The 18,994-nt window shown below is 44.3% G+C and overlaps 1 protein-coding gene across 1 annotated transcript in view; it reads right to left on the reverse strand.

The window, feature by feature from the left end:
- The window catches only part of LOC144175512 (uncharacterized), a 60,660-nt gene extending 49,418 nt beyond the window's left edge, over positions 1–11,242 (reverse strand). The window contains exons 1-2 of the mRNA XM_077704591.1: positions 11,212–11,242; positions 6,807–7,050 (exon numbers count right to left, since the gene is read on the reverse strand). Of these exons, the coding sequence (XP_077560717.1) occupies positions 6,807–7,050; positions 11,212–11,242 (275 nt within the window). The remainder of the gene's footprint in view (positions 1–6,806; positions 7,051–11,211) is intronic.
- Positions 11,243–18,994: the final 7,752 nt, after the last annotated feature.

The raw sequence follows: 18,994 nt of genomic DNA on the forward strand, positions 1-18,994 counted from the left end.
ATTGGCGGAGGGCGGCAAAAGCAAACGCAAATTAGGCAGGGCCTATATGCTTGCCAAACAGGATATTTGCACTTAACTTTAAAGCACATTCTTTTTAAAGCAATACGAATGGTGGGACAAACAGTGGAAGTTACGAAAGCACGCGTAAACATGGAAGTACCGATGCGTGTACTGATGTTGGCTCTGCGCGCAGTATGCTTGGTTTAGCTGCACAGGTCTGCGGGGCTTTGTGATTGTTTCACCCGACACGGGGTGATTGACGCAAGTGACGATGTCTTACGTGACCGTATTTGTCGAGCGAGCACCAAGTTTAAGAAACGATTGTCTCCATGAACAAAACAAGCCAGGTACAAATACGTTCGCATACAAACCAAAGGCAGAAAATGGTTTGCGCGGTGTGGTGAAACCATCTAGGTTCGTTAACGGTAAACAAGGCCCTGTGATGCCACTGCAGACCACACAAATGCACGATTTAGCGGGAAAATCAAAAGTTTCACTTAAAAAATTAATTTCTCAGTGAATAAAGCATCGTTTGCATTCGGACAAGCGCTGGGGGCACTATAAAACGCAAAATATCCCGAATACCACAAACTTGTGTTTTATCTTCATGGCTCCTTTAAACGAGCAATAGTAAGGACACAATGTGTTATCTCTAGAATTTCACATGCCTAAATATACCCTGTAAATGGCACAAATCGTTCTCTGAAGAAAATCAGGTAGTAATACGCCACAACGTTTTTCGTGTAGAGCGGCTATAATGATAGTAATACACTAATTTCACCTGAGCCTTCAGTGTACGGCTCGTGGTCAGTCATCGCCACCATTATCATTTTTGACCAGGAAAAACAAGAATGAGCATTCCTGCCCAGCTAAGGCAGAAACGTTGTGGCGGTTGTAATAGGTTTTGCGGTGACTTGTAAAAGGGTATTGGATGAAACCTAGAAAAACATTTACGAAACTGTCTGCCTAATGGACACGATGACAAACGTGTGCATTTGGCCCTGGGTAATAAAAATTTAATTTGAAACATAAATATGTGAATTCTTGGTAATTCAGTACTTAACAGGGCACGTCACAGCAAAGTCCATTTTTTGGCGCCAGAATTGCACTATCCATTTAAACGGGAACGTTAGAGTGGCTGCAGACACGTATATCATCACAAGACATATAATATTCGCTTACAAGACTGTGAGCGCTTACAATTCTGAGTGGGCATGGCGAACTGAGACCAACTGCCATGTTTACCAGGCCTAGTCCTCTCTTCGTGAAGGCTATCTTTGCTGGCTGCATCGGATTTCCCCCATCTGGCGGATTGCTGCATGGTCCGTTCCTGATATCTGCAGCATCTCTGCCTCCCGCTTCAAATTCCACAACAGGACCACCGCACGTGTCGTACAACTCCCCTACTCTGGACCACTACGTGTCCTTGCGTACCGTGACGACACTTAAAACCGAAGCTATAATTTAAGGACTTCACCAATTCTTCATGAGTGGGCATGGCGAACTGAGACCAACAGCAATGTTTACCAGCCCTATTCCTCTCTTTATGCAGGCTATCTTTGCTGGCTGCAACGCATTTCCTCCAGCTGGCGGATCGCCGCATGCTCCGTTCCTGGTATCTAAAGCATCTCTGCCTCCTGCTTCAAATTCCACAACAGGACCACAGTTTGTGCCATACAGCTTCCCTTCTCTGGACCACTACGTGGCTCTGTGTGCCGTGACGTCACTGAAAGCCAAAGCTATAATTTCCGGACTTCAATTCTTCATCAGTGGGCATGGCAAACTGTGACCAACAGCCATGTTTAGCAGCCGTATTCCCCTCTTTGTTCAGGTTAGTTGTGCACCCTGCGGTTTAAAATTGGGCAATAGGTTTATTATTATTGTGCCATGCCCACTGACTTGTTTGCGAAATATAGGTGACTGTTATTATGTTTGCAAATTACTGCTTTGCGGAGATGTAGAGTCAAACCCTGGCACTACTATAGCTGACGTTCTGGACGGGCAAACGAAATTCTTACATGCATTAACGAGTGAAAGCACAACAAGCTGCGACCGAAACTACGTTGCAAGGCTTTTGCTTAGAAGTTAGTGAAGTTGAGAAGCTTCTTCCGGGCTGTGTTTCCTCAACGTCCCATTTTGAGTGTGTTAAATCCAGTCTAACGTTTCTTGAATCATCTGTTACCCACCAGTATGAAAAACTAGTTGACATTGGATACCGAAGGCGCCGGTCAAACTTAGTCGTGTATGGTCCATCCGAAAACCCGTGAAGCCGAAGAGTCTTTAAAATAGAAGGTAATAAAAGAGGTTTTCAAAAACCAGCTTAAGGTAGAGTGCCACTCGACTGGTCGACTTCAACGACGTGGGAAACGAATATCAAATCGCCCCTGCATCTTATTGTTGCATGATTACAATGAAACTCAGGCCATCCTAAAAGAAATGCTGAAAATCGTAAAGGCAGCAACATAACATTCTAAATGATTACTCGAGACCGACAATCAAAGGCGCAAACTATTGTGGGAAAGGGTGATGGCTGATACAGTGAAAAGAAGGTCTATCTCATTAATGAAAACCTGCGAATCGATGACGACATTTTTGTAGAGGATTTTAACACAAATTTACGAGTACAGATCAAATCTCCGAGCGTGACCCCGAGTAATCCGTGACAGTGCTATCGCCCCTCACAATAATGTTTGCGGCTCTGGGCCGTAAATATCAATGCAAGAAGCATCATTAGCAAAACCACTGAGCTTGAGAGTATTTTACCAACCCATGACCCCCATGTAACTGTCTTAACCGAAACATGGCTTCACAGTGACATTTCAGATGAAGATATACTGCCGAATTCGTTGAATGTGTATCGAAAAAAGAGACCGTGGTATGGCGGAGGCGTTGCCATTGCGTTAAAGAAGGAAATACCGGTTGTCCCACTTGACCAAATCTAGGATCAAGAATGTCTCTGCGTTCAGACGGACTGTTTTGGAAAAAAGCTCATTCTTTTCGCTGTATGTTGAGCTCCCTCTTCTAACCCGGCTTTCTTGCCAAAACTTTAAGATCACTTTATAAATTTTCCAAAAAATCGCTCTTTAATTGCCAGTGATTTTCATTTACATACCAATAATTGGTTAAAATTATCATCCTCCTGTACTGCTGACCATACAGTCTTTGAGATGATGCTAGCATGCAACCTAGTCGAAGCCGTCAATACCCCTACCCGTGAACAGCTACACGCGTCATCCATCTTATATCTAGTCTTTCATTCCAGATCCCTTAACGATGCATGCGCTACGGTCGAGGACACTTTGTCAGACCACAACCTTGTGCTTTTTACATGTCGTCTGAACAGTCAGTGCTCCTCGATTAAAGAAAAGGAAAAATTAGTCAAAGACGTTTCGCGGGCAAATGACGAAAAAGTGGTCGATTACCTCGATCTGGCTTTTGATTGTTTTTGTGGAAATCACGTCAATTATATGTGGGATACTTTTAAATTCACTTGCCATTTCTGCCTTTAAAGGTTTGTTCCGAACAAAAAAAATGTTCAGAAGGCTAGTTCTTGGAATAGTCGTGATATTATTTATCTTGTACGAAAAATTAAGCGAATGAAACAAACGGGGAAATAATAATACCTTCATAACCTAAACCTCTTGCTATCTCGAAAAATTTGTCGAAGCAAAAACTTTTACTTCTCTAATACTTTCACCTAGTTTCTGAAAACTAATCCATCCATATTCTGGCGCCACCTCAGCTCCAAGGAACAAAAAACTGTTCAATGCATTAAAATGGCAAAAAGGTCGTTCGGGACAAGCTGGAAATCGCAAATGAATTCAATGTGTACTTCCATTCCGTTTGTTCAAGGCTCCTCCTTAGAGCACATTAAGATTTAACATGATTTATATGAGCGCAGAATTTGTAACATTTGAAGGCGCTCTTTCGATGCTTCTAAACTTAGAGTGAAAATGCTTGTTCAGGCTGGATAACATTCCTAACGCGTTTCTGCGCCGCTACGCTGAATCATTGGCTCGCTTTCTGGTTGCTATTTCTCGTTTGTCTTTTTCAACTGGCATTGTCCCTTCAGACTCCCGCATCGCTCGTGTTGTACCGGTGTTTAAAAAAGGGGATAACACATTGCTGCCAAATTGCCGGCCTCTATCCATGATAAGCTCTTCTTGTAAGCTCATGGAACACGTAATCGCTAACTACATAGTGTATTTCTTAGATAAGCACAACAACGCCTTCCCCAACCAGCGCGGCTTCCGCAAGGGTTTGTCCTGCACCACTCAACTAATTTCCTCTATTCATTTCTTTTCTTCTATCAAAGATGCATCAGGTCAAATTGACGTAATTTTCGCCCACTTTAGCAAAGCTTTTGACAAACTCTCACTCTGGACTGATTTTTAAACTAAACAAACTCGGTTTTCCTTGCGCGCTTGTTAAATGGAACATATTGAACCTTGAACTGCGCGAACAATTTGTTGACCTAAATGATTTTTCCTCTGATACCCTCCCCTATATTTCCGGAGTTCCCCAAGGAAGCGTACTCGGGCCGCTACTGTTCTTGATTTATATAAATGATATTAGAACTTGTATAAACCAGGACGTTAATATACACCTATTTGCAGATAACCTCTTGCTATTCAAAAGTATTAAAAACGTTAACGATCAGGTTTCTCTAAACGCAAGTCTCGGTTTTGTGCTCACATGGTGCGAACAATGAAGCATGACACTTAACCCCAATAAAACAGTGTTCAAGCGTATAACTAACAAAAGAACGCCCCTTGAATACCAGTACACAATTAAGAACGCCCCTATTAGCTTAACAAGTAGCTTAACTACCTACGTGTGACAATAAATGGCGACGTGTCCTGGTCGACTTATGATGATAATATTTTCGCTTCGGCTAGAAGGAAACTGGGACTCACAAAACATAAACTTAAGCACTCTCTACACAACATCAAATTGTTGGCTTACAACCCATTAATTCGATCGCACCTTGAGTACTCTTCAGTGGTTTGAAAAATGATATTGGCAAACTCGAGAAAATTCGAAGGCAAGCTCTCCGCTTCATCTCTAACCGCTATCAAAGACAAAATTCACCTACCATACTCATGCAGAACAACAAAATTCCAAAGCTCCAATCTAGGAGAAGACGCAATCGACTAAAATTTGTCGCCGATCTTTCGAACCGCGAATTGCGCCTGGACTCATCATTATACCTTGCCCCTCTTTCCTACCCCCCAACAAGGCAATACCACTCTTTTAATTTTACCCCCATGTTTCCCACACAAACGCCTATAAATATTCATTTTTTCCGCGAACAATATCTGAATTGAACAATCTCCCTGTCACTGTCTAGTTCGCCGAATCTGTATGCATGCATCAATTGAGCACCTTTTTCATGTTTATTAATATTCTGTCTGTCTTTTTTGTTGAAGTTTCTTAGAGATTGTAGGAATACATTTGGCTGATATATTATGAAATCACTATCCCACTCCTTCTTGGCCCTAATCCTGGCCTTCAGTATGGTCAAAATAAAAAATAAAAATAAAAGTTCGCCCGGAAGTCTTTGCCGAAATCTTTGACGGTTAATGTTAAAAATCGCTGCTTAATTCGTCATTATGTCCAGCAACCGATAAAATATTTTCCAAAGGAGTGAATTCAACGTACAAGTGTCAGGTATTGATGCCCTTGTTTTCAGCCAATCAACCAAACAATCTTTCCAACTAAAAATTGACTGCTTAAACGCACAGGCGGAAATCGACGTAAGCGGAATTTCGAATATTATCAGACGTGGGCGTAACAGAACTTTCACGCGGCATTTTTTAGAACCTTATTGTGCATGTCGTAGCTGCTCATTTTTGTGAGCAGGGTCGCGTGCGTACTGAAATAAATATAACGAGAACTGTTCAATACCTCAGTTCCCCTGGCGCAGACTGCGGCATGAGCAGGGCCTTCCCAAGGTGTCTGCCATTCCCCTATGCTGTGCAAGTGGCTCCTCCTTCGCACCCCTCGGCAACGTACGTAGACGCCGGTGTTATCTGCTATTTCTTTCCCAGGAAACGCCCGCCCTCTCACACGCACACCTCGCCGTTCCCCCCCTCACACACCCACCTCGACGCAAAGACTATGGCGTTATCAAAGTGATGTAAAAGTCAACAGCGAATTCGGAAAAACCAGCAGCACCAGGTCGAATACGTAACAGGAGCAGTATAAGCCAGTGTTCTAATCCAAAAGCCAGAAGTCCCGAAGCCAGAGGCGGGCAGTGTGTGTTAATCCGCGTTCGGTGCAACGCGTGTGGGGCTCAAGACTATTCGCTAGATGCACACCTGCGGTTTCACAGTCAAGGGAGATGGCGAAACTTGGAGGGCAGTTCCGGTTAACCTTTTACGAAGCCCGAAAAGATCCCATTTTAGACGCACGTGCGAAGCTACCTGCTGCAGTGAAACCAATTGATCCACCCAATCACCAATAACGTCATAGCCTAAGCGAGCGGCTGCAGAGAGAACCGAACACAGGGAGCTCAGGCGGCATTTGTCAAGCAGGGCGAACCTGCTCCCCTGGGCAGCGACAAAGGCGGCCGAGCATCCGGGAGTGGTGAAAGCGGGAACTGACAACACGGCAAAGTTAAAAGCCCCCAATGGTAGCACTCAACTAAAAAATGTTTCGACGCAACACCAGAGGATCGCGGATTAACTAATCGACCATCAGCGACACGTAATTTTTTAATATTTACATATAAAGAGAATTGCATAGTCGCTCCTAGAGTCTTTTCCCAGAACGAACGAGTATAGCTACACAAACGAATTACTCACAGGGCTTCGATGGAAAAACCGTACTGTGTTTGGTACGACCTTTCCGCCAGTTTCTGGAAACTGCTCACACGCTTCAGTGGAGGTCCCTTTAAAGCGTCGGTGCGGCCGTCATAGTACAAGGACTCATAGAAGACAAAGTCGCAAACGCCGTCAGGCGGGGCCTCGACAGGGATGTCGGGGCCGTTTGGGTGGTACGCCTGAATGGTGCAGATGAGGGAGTATGTCGTGGGCGGGTCCGGGGCGGCTGCGCAGAAGAGTCGACCGCGTGTACAGTGAAATCGAATTATGGGGTTTAACCGACATAATCTACATCTGGGCTCTAATGCGCGTTATAGTGGGGGGCTCCGGATTAACTTTGTCCGCCCGGCGGCATTTGTCGTGTTCCAAATTTTACCAAACCGGCTTTCGCTTTTCGCCTCTCCTTGAAATCCTGCCACCGCCACTGGGATAGAACCTCCGTCCTCGGTTTCAGCCACTGAGCAAACGTAAACTGTCACAGTGGAGACCTTCAGTGGCACTTTCGCAGGTGCCTTTTCCTTTCAGGCCACACTTATCTATGTTTTCCCGAAAACGTAAGCATCGAAACAACAGAGCTACAACTTGCGCTAATCTGCGTTGAAAAAGAACCAGTAATAAAAACAAAGATACTTCTTTTTATAACAGAATGTTTGCGAGCGCTGTGAAGGCAGAAGAATTGAATTCCATTGGAGAAACGTTGAGTGAATACATCATCAGGGAAGCGAGGAGAGAATGAAAGAGTGTGAAATGTAGGAGCGGAGACCGACGAATGAGGTGCCCGCTCCTAAACGCGCCCGCTGTTTTTCGGGCGTCTTTACTTTACGGGGTCAAACCCTGGCGGATTTAAGATGAACTAAAAGGGGTTCCCAGTTGCGCTTGACACGAGGGCTTCGAATAACGTGAACCCGCTCCTTCCTCGTTTTATAAATAACATTGTTACCCAATCCTTACCCTGAACACATGGGAGCGGGGAGTCCCAATGTTAACAGGCTCCTTTTTCTTTCTCATGCGTTTTTCGATGCTTGCTTTATAGCTGTTTTAAGAACTACTGAGCCCCGTAAAGTATCTCTGATTGGAGAGAACCATATGGCGTTCGGCTTCAATTGTTAGCTCGATTTCTTCAAAATAACGATGACACAAAATTTTATGACCTACGAGAGGTTAACAGCTCCAATGTAACACATTGGGCTTTAATGGAAGCGCTTCATATTGCTAGTATTACTCTTTTACGAAGCTGTACCTTAAAATGGACAACGAAGATCGTACTGCCCGAGGTGCTGCATAAAATGCGTCTTAAGCGGTCTCTGGCGCTGCAATAACTCGTTTTGTATGACCGTGGGCCACTTCTTTCACCAACTTGAAACAGCCGCCGACTACTGAGAATAGAAAGCTGAGTAGCTAAGGCATTGTGCTGTTCAGTTCACAGACTCGGTCGCGGATCCCCGTCGCTGTAGCTGCTCAACGATTGGAACGAAAATTGAAAACTCAATTGTGTAAAAATATCGGCGCTGCTTGAAGATCCACCGGTCATGGCAGTCGATCCGACCATCTCTACTAAGACGCGCCTCATTGCTCAAAATTAAACACTCACCGTATCACCTAAAACGTACCGCAACAATTTTCACAGCTTTTTAATTCAATGGGAACCTCTTCTGGCGTCGCCTAAATCTCCGATGCTCGAGTGCTGCAACTGATCAGTAATTTAATTGAGCATATCGCGAATTCGACTCCCGGCCACGGTGGCCGGTTCTCTGAAGGAGGCGAAAAGCAAAAACGTTCGTGTGTACAAGATTTCTGCAGGCGTTAAACATCCCCAGGTGGGCAATATAATCTGGAGCCCTTCACTACAGCGCGCCTCATCGCCTTTGGTGCGTCAGCACGCTAAACCTTACAATCAATCACATCGATTTAATTTCGGAGCACGTCAGTAATTTGATGTTATCAAGATATCAAATACGCTGCTTGTTTATTCTGATACTCGATTCGCAATGGTACTACACTAACCTGCAGATTTCGTTGCCATTGAATATGATTTGCCCGTCTCTTTTGAATACATTATCAAGAGCCTGACATTGTACGTGTAGAACCGATTGCCTGGTATATGAAGAGCGAAGGGGAGCATACCGGTCGTACTTTATTTATGTATTTTCCATAATATGTTTTTTGGTTCAGAATTGCGTTCTGAGCCCGCTTGCTCGAAACATAAAAGGCTGGGCTAGTTGGCAGTCTAATGTTGTTGGCACACTATTTAGCGTTGAAACCTCCCTTGGTACAGGACGCTACTTGAAAACTTATACGACAGCATATTGCGCTAAAACTGGGCCTAGCAGTCTAGTTAACAGAGTTGTGACGACTCTGTCCGCCATTTCATAGTAAGCTTGTAGTAGACAAGCTCGGGTCAGTTGGCCTTCTCTTTCCCTTCGGAAAGGGGCCCGCGTCGCTATTGTGAGTGAGAGATGGTCTGCTACGCTGGTTACGGCTGCCAAAGTTACTGGATACAGGAGTTGCAGAGCTCCCCACAGGCCCCATGCATCAAAAACTGGTCCTATGATATGCGCTATCTATTGGCAACAAGATGAACTATACAACGTGGTTCGCCGTTGCTCCGCCCGTGGATATTCCCATTTCCTGAAACGAGACATCAGCTTGAAAAATGTGAGCATTTTGGTTTTTAAACTAAGTAGGATCTTTTTTTCTCGCCTACACGCCGGAATGTGACCCAGCAGAAACAAGAGTGCATGGTCGCCTGCTAACAATCATCTAGCTGCTATCTTACCGTTGCCAGAAAGTTACAATTTCGTTTCGGCAGTTTTACGCATGCCTAAAGGGTTTATTGAGAGCAAGTTGATCAGCTAGTAGATCAGTTTTTGAATGCAATGGCCCATAGGCTGAACTACGACTGCAAATTTATATTAATGTTTGAATTTCCGGGGTCCTCGCACAAGCGCCAATGGGTCATGACAGCTGTGTATACGCGTGGAAAATTGCAAAATAACGTACAGCAGATTCAAGAAAACAATGCAAAATTTACAAAAATACACAAATAACCAACTGTGCGCACTTAGAATAATGCTTCACGAGGACTTCTGAAGTTGTATAATTAGTATGTTTTTTTTATAATCGTGCGTAGGGTGGCGCCACCGTAACCATGATGCTAAGTGCGAGAGTTCAGGTGCGGGCCGCTTTTTGAGCGAGGTTTCGTAACTGCTTACATCAAGAGCTCTCGTCTCTGCAGCTGCTGCGAAAAGGTGGCACGAAAATGACGGAGCGAACGTTTACAAGAGATAACGCTCAGTAACTGAGAAACAAAAATTAGGCGTTCGTAATGGCACTGCAGCGTGACAACAAAACTATAGCTTACGGCATAAAGTTAATCTGCAATGGCTCCGCTGGGTTTAATAAATTGAAATTTTTGATGCTAGAATGAGAGGCTATTAATTTAAGGCTATTAAGTCTATCCCCGGTATTAAGAGCTGAGTTCTTAAAGTGGCCGTTAAAACAAAATGCAAGTTTGATTCATTGGAGAGATCGGTTCGTTTCAGTAACACTGACACCACTTTCGCTCAAAACTTGAGTAAAAGGAGCTCTGTTTTGGAAAAAAAAGAGAATTGCCATCCGATACTCTTGATGATTTCCGGTACTAGAAACTAAGACTTATTATGGGCAGCTGTGCAATTATACGCCGGCGAGAGAAAGTGCAAGTTATTCAGAGCTTGCAAACTTGCAAAATTAGCTATTCGCGCTTAGATTTATTGCTTGTTTTTAAAATTATTGTACAAGGTGTAAAAATGTTAGGATAAACAGTGGAAGTTACGAACGCTTACTTAAACATCACGCCCGAGTGAGTACTGCGCGCACTATGCCAGTTATAGCTGCGCAGCCGTCCGGCGCGTTCAGCTTACAGTGGCCAATTCCCATATGTGACCTTCTCTTTTGTGGCTCTGTCCAGAACACCGAATTTTGGCGAAACGGTTGCTATAAACCATACCAAACATGAGCCAGGTGCAAATTCACTCTATGACAAATCGAGGGCGGGCAATGGTCCTCCGCAGTATCGTAGTGCTATGTTGGAGGCCTCTCGGTAAAAAGGCCGGATCGGTGTTGCCTGGACCCCTGAGCCATTCTGATAACGTTCGCCTAAGCACCTGTCCTAGACACATTATCGCAGACTCCACGGAACACGATTCAGAGGGTGAATAATCACCTTGTCTTTATTGTTCGTCGTTTATTTTGGCGTTCTGCTGTCCTTGTTTGTCCCTTCGACAATCGTAGCCATGAAAGGCGGCTCTGAAACTTGGCCTACGCACTTTTGGGGAGGCGAAGTAGTCGGAAGTTAACTTACAGACTTATTTGCTTTGGGGGATTCGACTACACTGTTAATATTCACCTTGCTCGAGCAAGATGAACCTGATGTTCATGCTATGGCTCATCCTGCGTGCCTCGTTTGTTAGGGCACCACCTTGCATTAAGTGAAAGAGTTTTGTTTTTATAAAACTGCATAATTACGTTAAGCTATACCGTTTCAATTTGAAAGTAACCCATTATTTCTTCTGCAATAATATTACTACCTAAACCCGTCTTTGGCGGTGCATTGTAACTTTCCAAGAATATTTCCGTAGTTGACACAATTTGAGAGAAAAAGCTGGAGTAGAAATATACCTATCACGGCCATGCTACGTGTACTTTACATCTATTTGTGAAAATCGAAGAGAAGTTACATTATGTACATTAGATTTATTTTTCTTTGTACAACTAAACTGCACAAACTAGTATAGCTCAAACCAGTACAGCTAAAACAATATATAACCAAAACGTACGTGGCTTCATTGTAGTAGTTGTCGTAGTGGTCGTGGTTATTGTAGTTGTGGAAGTCGTAGTGATAGTTGTAGTACTTGTCGTAGTTGTAGTGGTCGGGGTTGTAGTTGTCGTTGTCGTAGCTGTCGAGGTCTTAGTTGTGGTGGTCGTAGTTGTAGTAGTTTTCGTCGTTTTCGTAGTTTTTCTGGAACTTGTGGTGACTGCTGCCGTTTCTGATATCGTCACCTGTAAAAAATATTTACACAGTTGTACTCTTTGTCTGACGTGTCCGCATCCTGATCCGACCAAGAGTGCTAGCCTGAATGAGTGCTGTAGTTTTAGATCTGTTTGCAGTGGCTGTACATTTCTAGACCAAAAAGGTATACAATCATCTGTGACTACATTTACCCAAACGGTAATGAATAGGTCTAACACAAATTAGTCTACTTGTCCTTTTTGCGCTGCGCCGTGTAGCACGCTTTATCTGAGAAGCAAAGAAGTGACGCAAATTAACACACTTTTCTCGAAGCAGAATCTTTTTATAGCAAGATATATGAGGTATAAAGAATACAAGATCTAGAAGGGCAAGTACGACCCAGAACCTTAGCATTTGTGACGTTTTTCACCAAAGGTCCGACTGGTATGTGACACCTTCTCACCGCGCACATCACGGGCAATGTGTTATATGCGTCCTACTAGAATGCTTTCGCCTCTAAGGAAACACTTCTTAGCGTAATAAAATTGCTATAAGGGCCATTTAGCAAAAATATATATGACACAGACGGCAAAAACTTGGTGTTATGAGTAAAAATGGATTCTGAGTGAAAAGTATCGCCAAAGAAATCTCGATGAGCAGACACTCGATTACACCCTTTTTATCTTTAGAGAATTTTTTGCGTATACCTTGTATACGCTAATAGCTAAAACCTCAATTTATGTTGATGAGTGAAAAATTTGTCCCTTTTTTTCTCTCAATAGATCATGTATTGCACTCCTCAGTATGTATCACAGCGCGAATGCTATGAAGGCATTGCTCAAAAATTGAAAATAGTAAAAAAAAACATTGTTACGTTTCAAAGCATTTTTGTCGCTTTATAAAGCCATGCGAGCAAACTACGAGTTTGTTTTATTAAAAAACTTTGGTATTTTATAGTTCCTCCCGAGCTTGTCTGTAAGAAAATGCGGCTTTATTCACTGAAAAATTGATAAATTCCCGTGAAAATTTTCATTTCGCTGCCAAATCGTGTGTTTTGTTACGTCTGCGATCACGTACTAAGGACAGGTCGTCAAGGGAACATTAGTTTGCTATGTACTCTGCAGCGCACTGCGGAACACTTTTTATCATTAGTCCTACATGGCGCAACCATATTGCGCAGGGCCGATATCCGCCTATACTTTTTTCTTACCATATTTGCAAGTGGTATGTTTTTGTTACGGTATGTAGTAATCGTTTTGTGAAACTTCAAGTGCGCTCGACAAACAGGGTCCGGTAGAAGTATGTTGCTTACGCCAATCGGCCTGTGTCGTGTTAGACAACCTCTAAGTGCCAGACTGCTACTATAAGAAGCATAGTGCGTGCAGTACGAACAACCGTACGCACTTGTACTTTCATGTACTTACGTGTACACGTGTGTATTTACATGTACTTTTGTCACTTTTATCGTTTAACCCACCATTTTTACTGCTATAAAATGAGTAGACATCCTAATTTAGGCAAACATAGCTCGTTCTGCGAGGTTATACACACTGGCTAAGTTGCATTTGCTTTTGCCAGCGTTAACCAATCGCGCAGCTTTCCATTTTACGTCATTGGTTCTACTGCGGGAAGTGAGGTAGTGTTTCGCAAGGTTACTCCCTTTTTTTCAAATTATATAGCCTATTTGCACCATGTTTACGTTAAAAGTGGTATCAGTGTAAATCTTACGAGCAATCTTTCGAATGAACCGAACGTGTGTGTTGTCTGTATGGATCCTTTAAACCGAATGTTCCAATACTAAAATGGCACAATATTGTTGTGCACAATAAGGAATACCCTGGTGCTGCAACTGAATGGTCTACTGTCCTAGCAATGTGCTTGTAAAAAACTGCTGGAATACGCGAATGATTGCCGCTATCCCAAAACAAATCGTACAAACTTGGTGTTATCAAATGGCTATATACACATTGGAAGTGCTATCTCAGCGGTCGTCAGTGATAAATATCAGCCGGAGGTTTTAAAACACACTATTGGTAGTACCCGGCTACACCCGGAAATGCAACTTTACCAATGACATTAGTGGTTGTACCGCGCGTCAAGTAATTTCTTACGTGTCACAATTAGCTACTTGACTTTAAAGTTTGAACCAATTTGAAACTCCCGCCCGCTGTCACTACATAGGCTCGCACCAGAGGCTCGTGGATATGGGAAAGTGCTGTAACTGGTGTTCAATTGAATGTACCACAAAAAAACGATTGTACGAAGGCAGTGTGCTCAAGCGACTGCATGCTAATTAGACGGGTTATGTCAGCAGGCGTGATGGATAACTCGCAGTCAACTGACAGTTTTATGATACACGACCTCCCACAGATGGTGCCCTCAATAAGACCAATCTGGTTGACCGATTTTTACGTTTGTTTTGACAAACTAGCAGCGTATTCAACGCTAGAACGTTCCATTCATGAATACGCGAGCGTAGTATGGAACCCTCACCGGGCATACCTCATTGATAAGATAGAACACATACAATATATGGCCCACCGCTTCATTTATCCTAAATACTCACGGTACGATACCATAACCGCACTCCGCAACCAAGCTTGCCTACCAACATTAAAATGCCGCAGACAGGTGTCATCCTTAAGGTTCATTTACCTTATTTGTAACAGCGCCCAAAACATAGACAAAGACTCGTTTATCCGGCCTCATTATCATTTACGTAGAACCAACCATAGCTGTAATATCAGGCTTTTTGTACCTCGTAGTAACACTTTCAAATTTTTCTACTTTCCACTAACCATAGAAACATGGAAATTACCTAGTGAAGTTGTTGAAGAGCGTTCTGTGGACATGTTTGTTGTTAAAGTTGAAATATTGTATAACACTGAATAATATTGAACGTGTGTTAACTTGCGACATATAAACATACATCGCCATTATTAGTTCTTGTATGCTAACACCTCTGAAGAGATTTGTTAAAGTGTCATATTTTTTGCACTGTACTACTCCTGTATGAGCCTTTAATTAGGCTTACCGTATGAATAAATAAATAAATAAATAAACATCCAGAAATGGTTTTGGGAAAATGGTAAAGCCAGCGTTTGCAAGCGAAAACGCTCTCGATATCAAAACGGAGTAAATAGCCAGTGAGGTGTCTGTAAAAATGCTTTATTTTCCCTAATTGCTGATTCCCCCTATTCAGTACCTATAATAAAAAATATTGTGAAACCGTTATCGCACGCTTGTTTGGGTTACCGATATCAACAATACCTGTTACACATCCAAATCGGCCAGCGAAGAAAACCCCATAAGAATATTTGTGCAATTTTCTCTTCAGTATGGTAGGAACCTACTCCTCCAACTTCAAGCTACTTGTTTTCAACAACCGTTGGCATCAAGTATGAACCATGATATGACTTCCTCTATGTGACGCTAATCACCGTCATTTCATTACAGTCGTGACGAGCTGCCGCGTGCTGATGTGGCTGCTCCAACTCGCGGCCGCTGTCTACAACATTCTATTAAAGCCTCATTCAATCACAACGTGTAGCTCTGCTTTGCACAACATTGTGTCATAGCTGGAAGACCGTGAGGCTCGACACACGGTGCACAGAACCCGGGGATTGTAGACGATGCCAGCCCAACGACGCACGGAGCCGCAAAACACGAGGAAAAGACACAGTGCCTGCTATCTTGGCGAGTTCTCAGCCGCGTGCGACCGAATGGAACGACAGCTTCGACGACGCCACAGCCTACGGGACCAATGGAATGGCCTTCTACCGGAAGCGGAAGATCACATAAGGGGAAGTTGTGAGGCGACGGCAGGCGTGGTGAGTGCACTGATGGAGCAAATCGGTGCAATTTGTATCCAGGTAGAGAAGTTGGAGTAGGCGATCTTTGATGAGACACCAGTTGACCTAGTGGACAGCGAGGCGTTAGACGCTGGACATATCGAGACAAGGTAGTCAGCACGACAACGAATTTACGTCTTCAGCTGAAGGAATGCCGGTCTTCGGCCCTACGCCGGATCGCCGCCCACCTATCACCAACTGGCAAGTGCAAGATTTCCCAGCTAAAGCTTCTCAACTTTGACCAGAACTGCAGATTATGACGGCGATTTTGGAAGCAGTTTTGGGCAGCCGTTCGCAACGGCGAGTTCAGCACGGCTAACAAGTTCAACTACTTGAGTAGCCTCGTGACTGGAACAGCAGCATCAGCCATATCTGGACTGCAAGCGACTGAAGAGTACTATATAGACGCCATTGAGATGCTAAAGACATGCTTCGGAGATAGAAGCGTCGTCCTGCAAGATCACCTTGGAGGCTTCCTGGACTTCGAACCGGTTTCATCGTCATCCAACGTCCGAACACTCAGGCATCTTTATGATCTCGTCTACGTCCATATCCGAAGTCTCAAGCCGCGTCGCACGAGCTCGACAACTTATTGGTCCATGCTGAGCGAAATACTCCTAAGGGTGCTGCCGATGGACGTGGTCCTACGGTTCCATGAGGGGCGCAAGTCGTCATTTTCTCCAGATGGCGCCTCATGGAACCCACACTGCCACTCTACCGGTAAAATGGCCCTGTCATAGCACGGGATTCAACTTCTCTTGGATTTCTTGGACCATCAGCTCACGTGTCGGTAGGCTGTTTCTGATCACGCCATAAACAAAATTCATCGGATCTCAGAAGATGGACGAAAAAAACGCCGCTGTTCACCTGACCTTCCAACGACCTCTGCTTTGCAGGGCACAGTGAGCATGCCGCAGTGGTGCTTCTTTTGTCATTCTGGAACACACTCTATTGAAGCTGTCATGCCAAAGAACTCTGCCTTTCGCGCAAAAAAATATGCAAGCCAAAGCTGGGAGATGCTTCAGTTGCCTCAAGCAGGGCCACTTGGCAAAAGTGTGCAGGAGCCAGTTAAAACGCGGAACGTGCGGGAGAAGGTACGCAGCATTACTGTGCGCCTCACACAGCCGTGAAAACGACACGTGACGTCTACACCGGCCCACCTAGTGTCCAAACTAGCAGGCTCCATCATGCTGCAGCGGACCCTGGAAAACCGCTACCCACCTACAGCCCGTCTGCTGGAAAACACCGTAGAAGTTCCCCTCATTTGGGCAGACGTCCCTACTGAAGAAGCGACCGACATGCACTAGAATAAGATCTTCCGAGACGCTTTCACTAACACAAGTAAATTGGCAAGCAATGACCCTTTTGTACCTGCCGCTTCGGGACAAAGAATGGATTCGCAAGGAAAATCATTTTCCTAGTTTCCGGGAACCTCAGAGTTGCTACTTCAGGGCAGCAAGCAGTCGGACATCTTTTCGCTCAAGTCCAGGATTATCCTGCACTGCAGGACAAGGCATCAGAGGATACAGGAAAAATTGTCGATCGGACGTCTACAAAACCAACCGTGTCAAAAAGGCAAAGAAAGAGACCGTAACAGGAGACGTTATGCTGAGCCCAAGGTGAGGCATTAAAGAAAAACTGTTGCGCTTGAGACACCGAACAAAACAGATGCAAAGGCGCCAAGACGTCCATCGAGGAAAACAAAGAATAGGCAGCAAAAGCGCGCCTTCAACGAAGGTGCGACGGCTACAAGAAACGTTTTCTGTTTGCAGCAACTTTCCCTGGTTTATAAACCGTTCCTGCTCCTACATTCAGCAATGAACTCTGGCTTCTGAAACACCATTGACAAATTGCAAGTATAAACAGGTTAGGCGGTGTAAACCCCGAAGGCGGAGAAAGCACTCTGTAGATGTTAGAGGATCGATGCTTGGAAATTTCTCCTAGAACCCCAAAAAATCCGCAGACGTACTGAACGACAGTATGGCGCTTAGAAAAACGAAGCGTCCAAGACATCTGTAGAGCTTGACATCAATAGAAGAGCCGATCGGTGGACAGGACGGAGACGTCAGGTCTAGCAGTCTCCGTTTCCTCTAGGGCACTACAGTTAAGCGTCGCGTACTGCTACTCAACCCTTGGAAAGTCACTCTGCGTCATATGTAAGGGGGGGGGGGTGTTGTGACTTCCTCTCTCATCCTTTGTAGCAGACGACGCTAATCATCATCATGCGATTACGTTCGTCACGATCTGCCGCATGCTCTTGTGGCTTCACGGGCTGGCGCCAGCTTTCTAGCACATTCTGTTAAAGCCTCATTCCACCAAGACATGTCGCTCCACTATCTGAACATCGCGCCGCAGCTGGAAGATCCAGAGGTACAACAAACCCTTTTCGGCTTTTCAGTGCTGTAATTTCAGAAATAGTCTTGTTTAGCAGCGTCGCAAGGCAAATCTTCAAAATTAGTTTTCCGCATTGGATGAGTAACATTAACCCGCTTTAAGTAATTGGTATATCCTTCAGTGAGACATCAATTGGGGAATCTTCAAAACGACCCTCATTACTCCGCAATGCAGATTCGCATTATAATCTTGGTTAAGGCACAGCCGCAAAACTACGTTTGGTTATTCGTACTAGCGACCTATACTAGCAAGAAGCGCTTTGATATCCGAACAGCATTTGGAGATAACCCGGAGTTTCCGAAAACACAATTTCTCCGTTTCCTTTGTCTCTGTACAATTTCCTCAATTCCCCTATTAGTCAGTCCCCACGCGGTATAAGACATATACTCCCAAAACTAGAAGTGTGGCCGTGCAGATTTGGTTAGACGTTGATGAAACGGTCGGTCAGTCAGTGAGTGTATCGGGCTCTTTTGTTTGTAAACAATTTTAATGATGGTGTTTATAAAATTGAGAATGATGTATTTACGAATTATGGACGCAGTGTGCATCACGCCCGCATTTAACGCACAAGCCATAAAGTGTATTTAGAATAAAAACGGAGCTCAGCTGTACAGTGCCATTACATTTTGTTAGAATAAGAAGTCGCACCACAGACAGCATAGTTCAGACTGTATGGCTGGCCTCTCCATTCGTTATAGTGTATTCCGTGTCTATATACATACATGTCTGTGTTCCATGGGTCCCCAAATTTTCTCTTCAACAGGCGGCCACAGCACATCAGGCGGTCTCCGCCAAGAAGCCAAAGTTTACGTGTTGGGCTCCTTATATACAAACCGAAGCATGTAACCCTAGTGTTCTTCCTATCATGTATCACTCTGGCCCTGCACACCTCTACTCCTCTATAAACCTAACCCTAAATAACTCCCTTTTTTATG

Source organism: Haemaphysalis longicornis, unplaced genomic scaffold (assembly GCF_048455015.1).
Source record: "Haemaphysalis longicornis isolate Haplotype H1 unplaced genomic scaffold, Haemaphysalis longicornis Haplotype H1 scaffold_3, whole genome shotgun sequence".
Lineage (NCBI taxonomy): Eukaryota > Metazoa > Arthropoda > Arachnida > Ixodida > Ixodidae > Haemaphysalis > Haemaphysalis longicornis.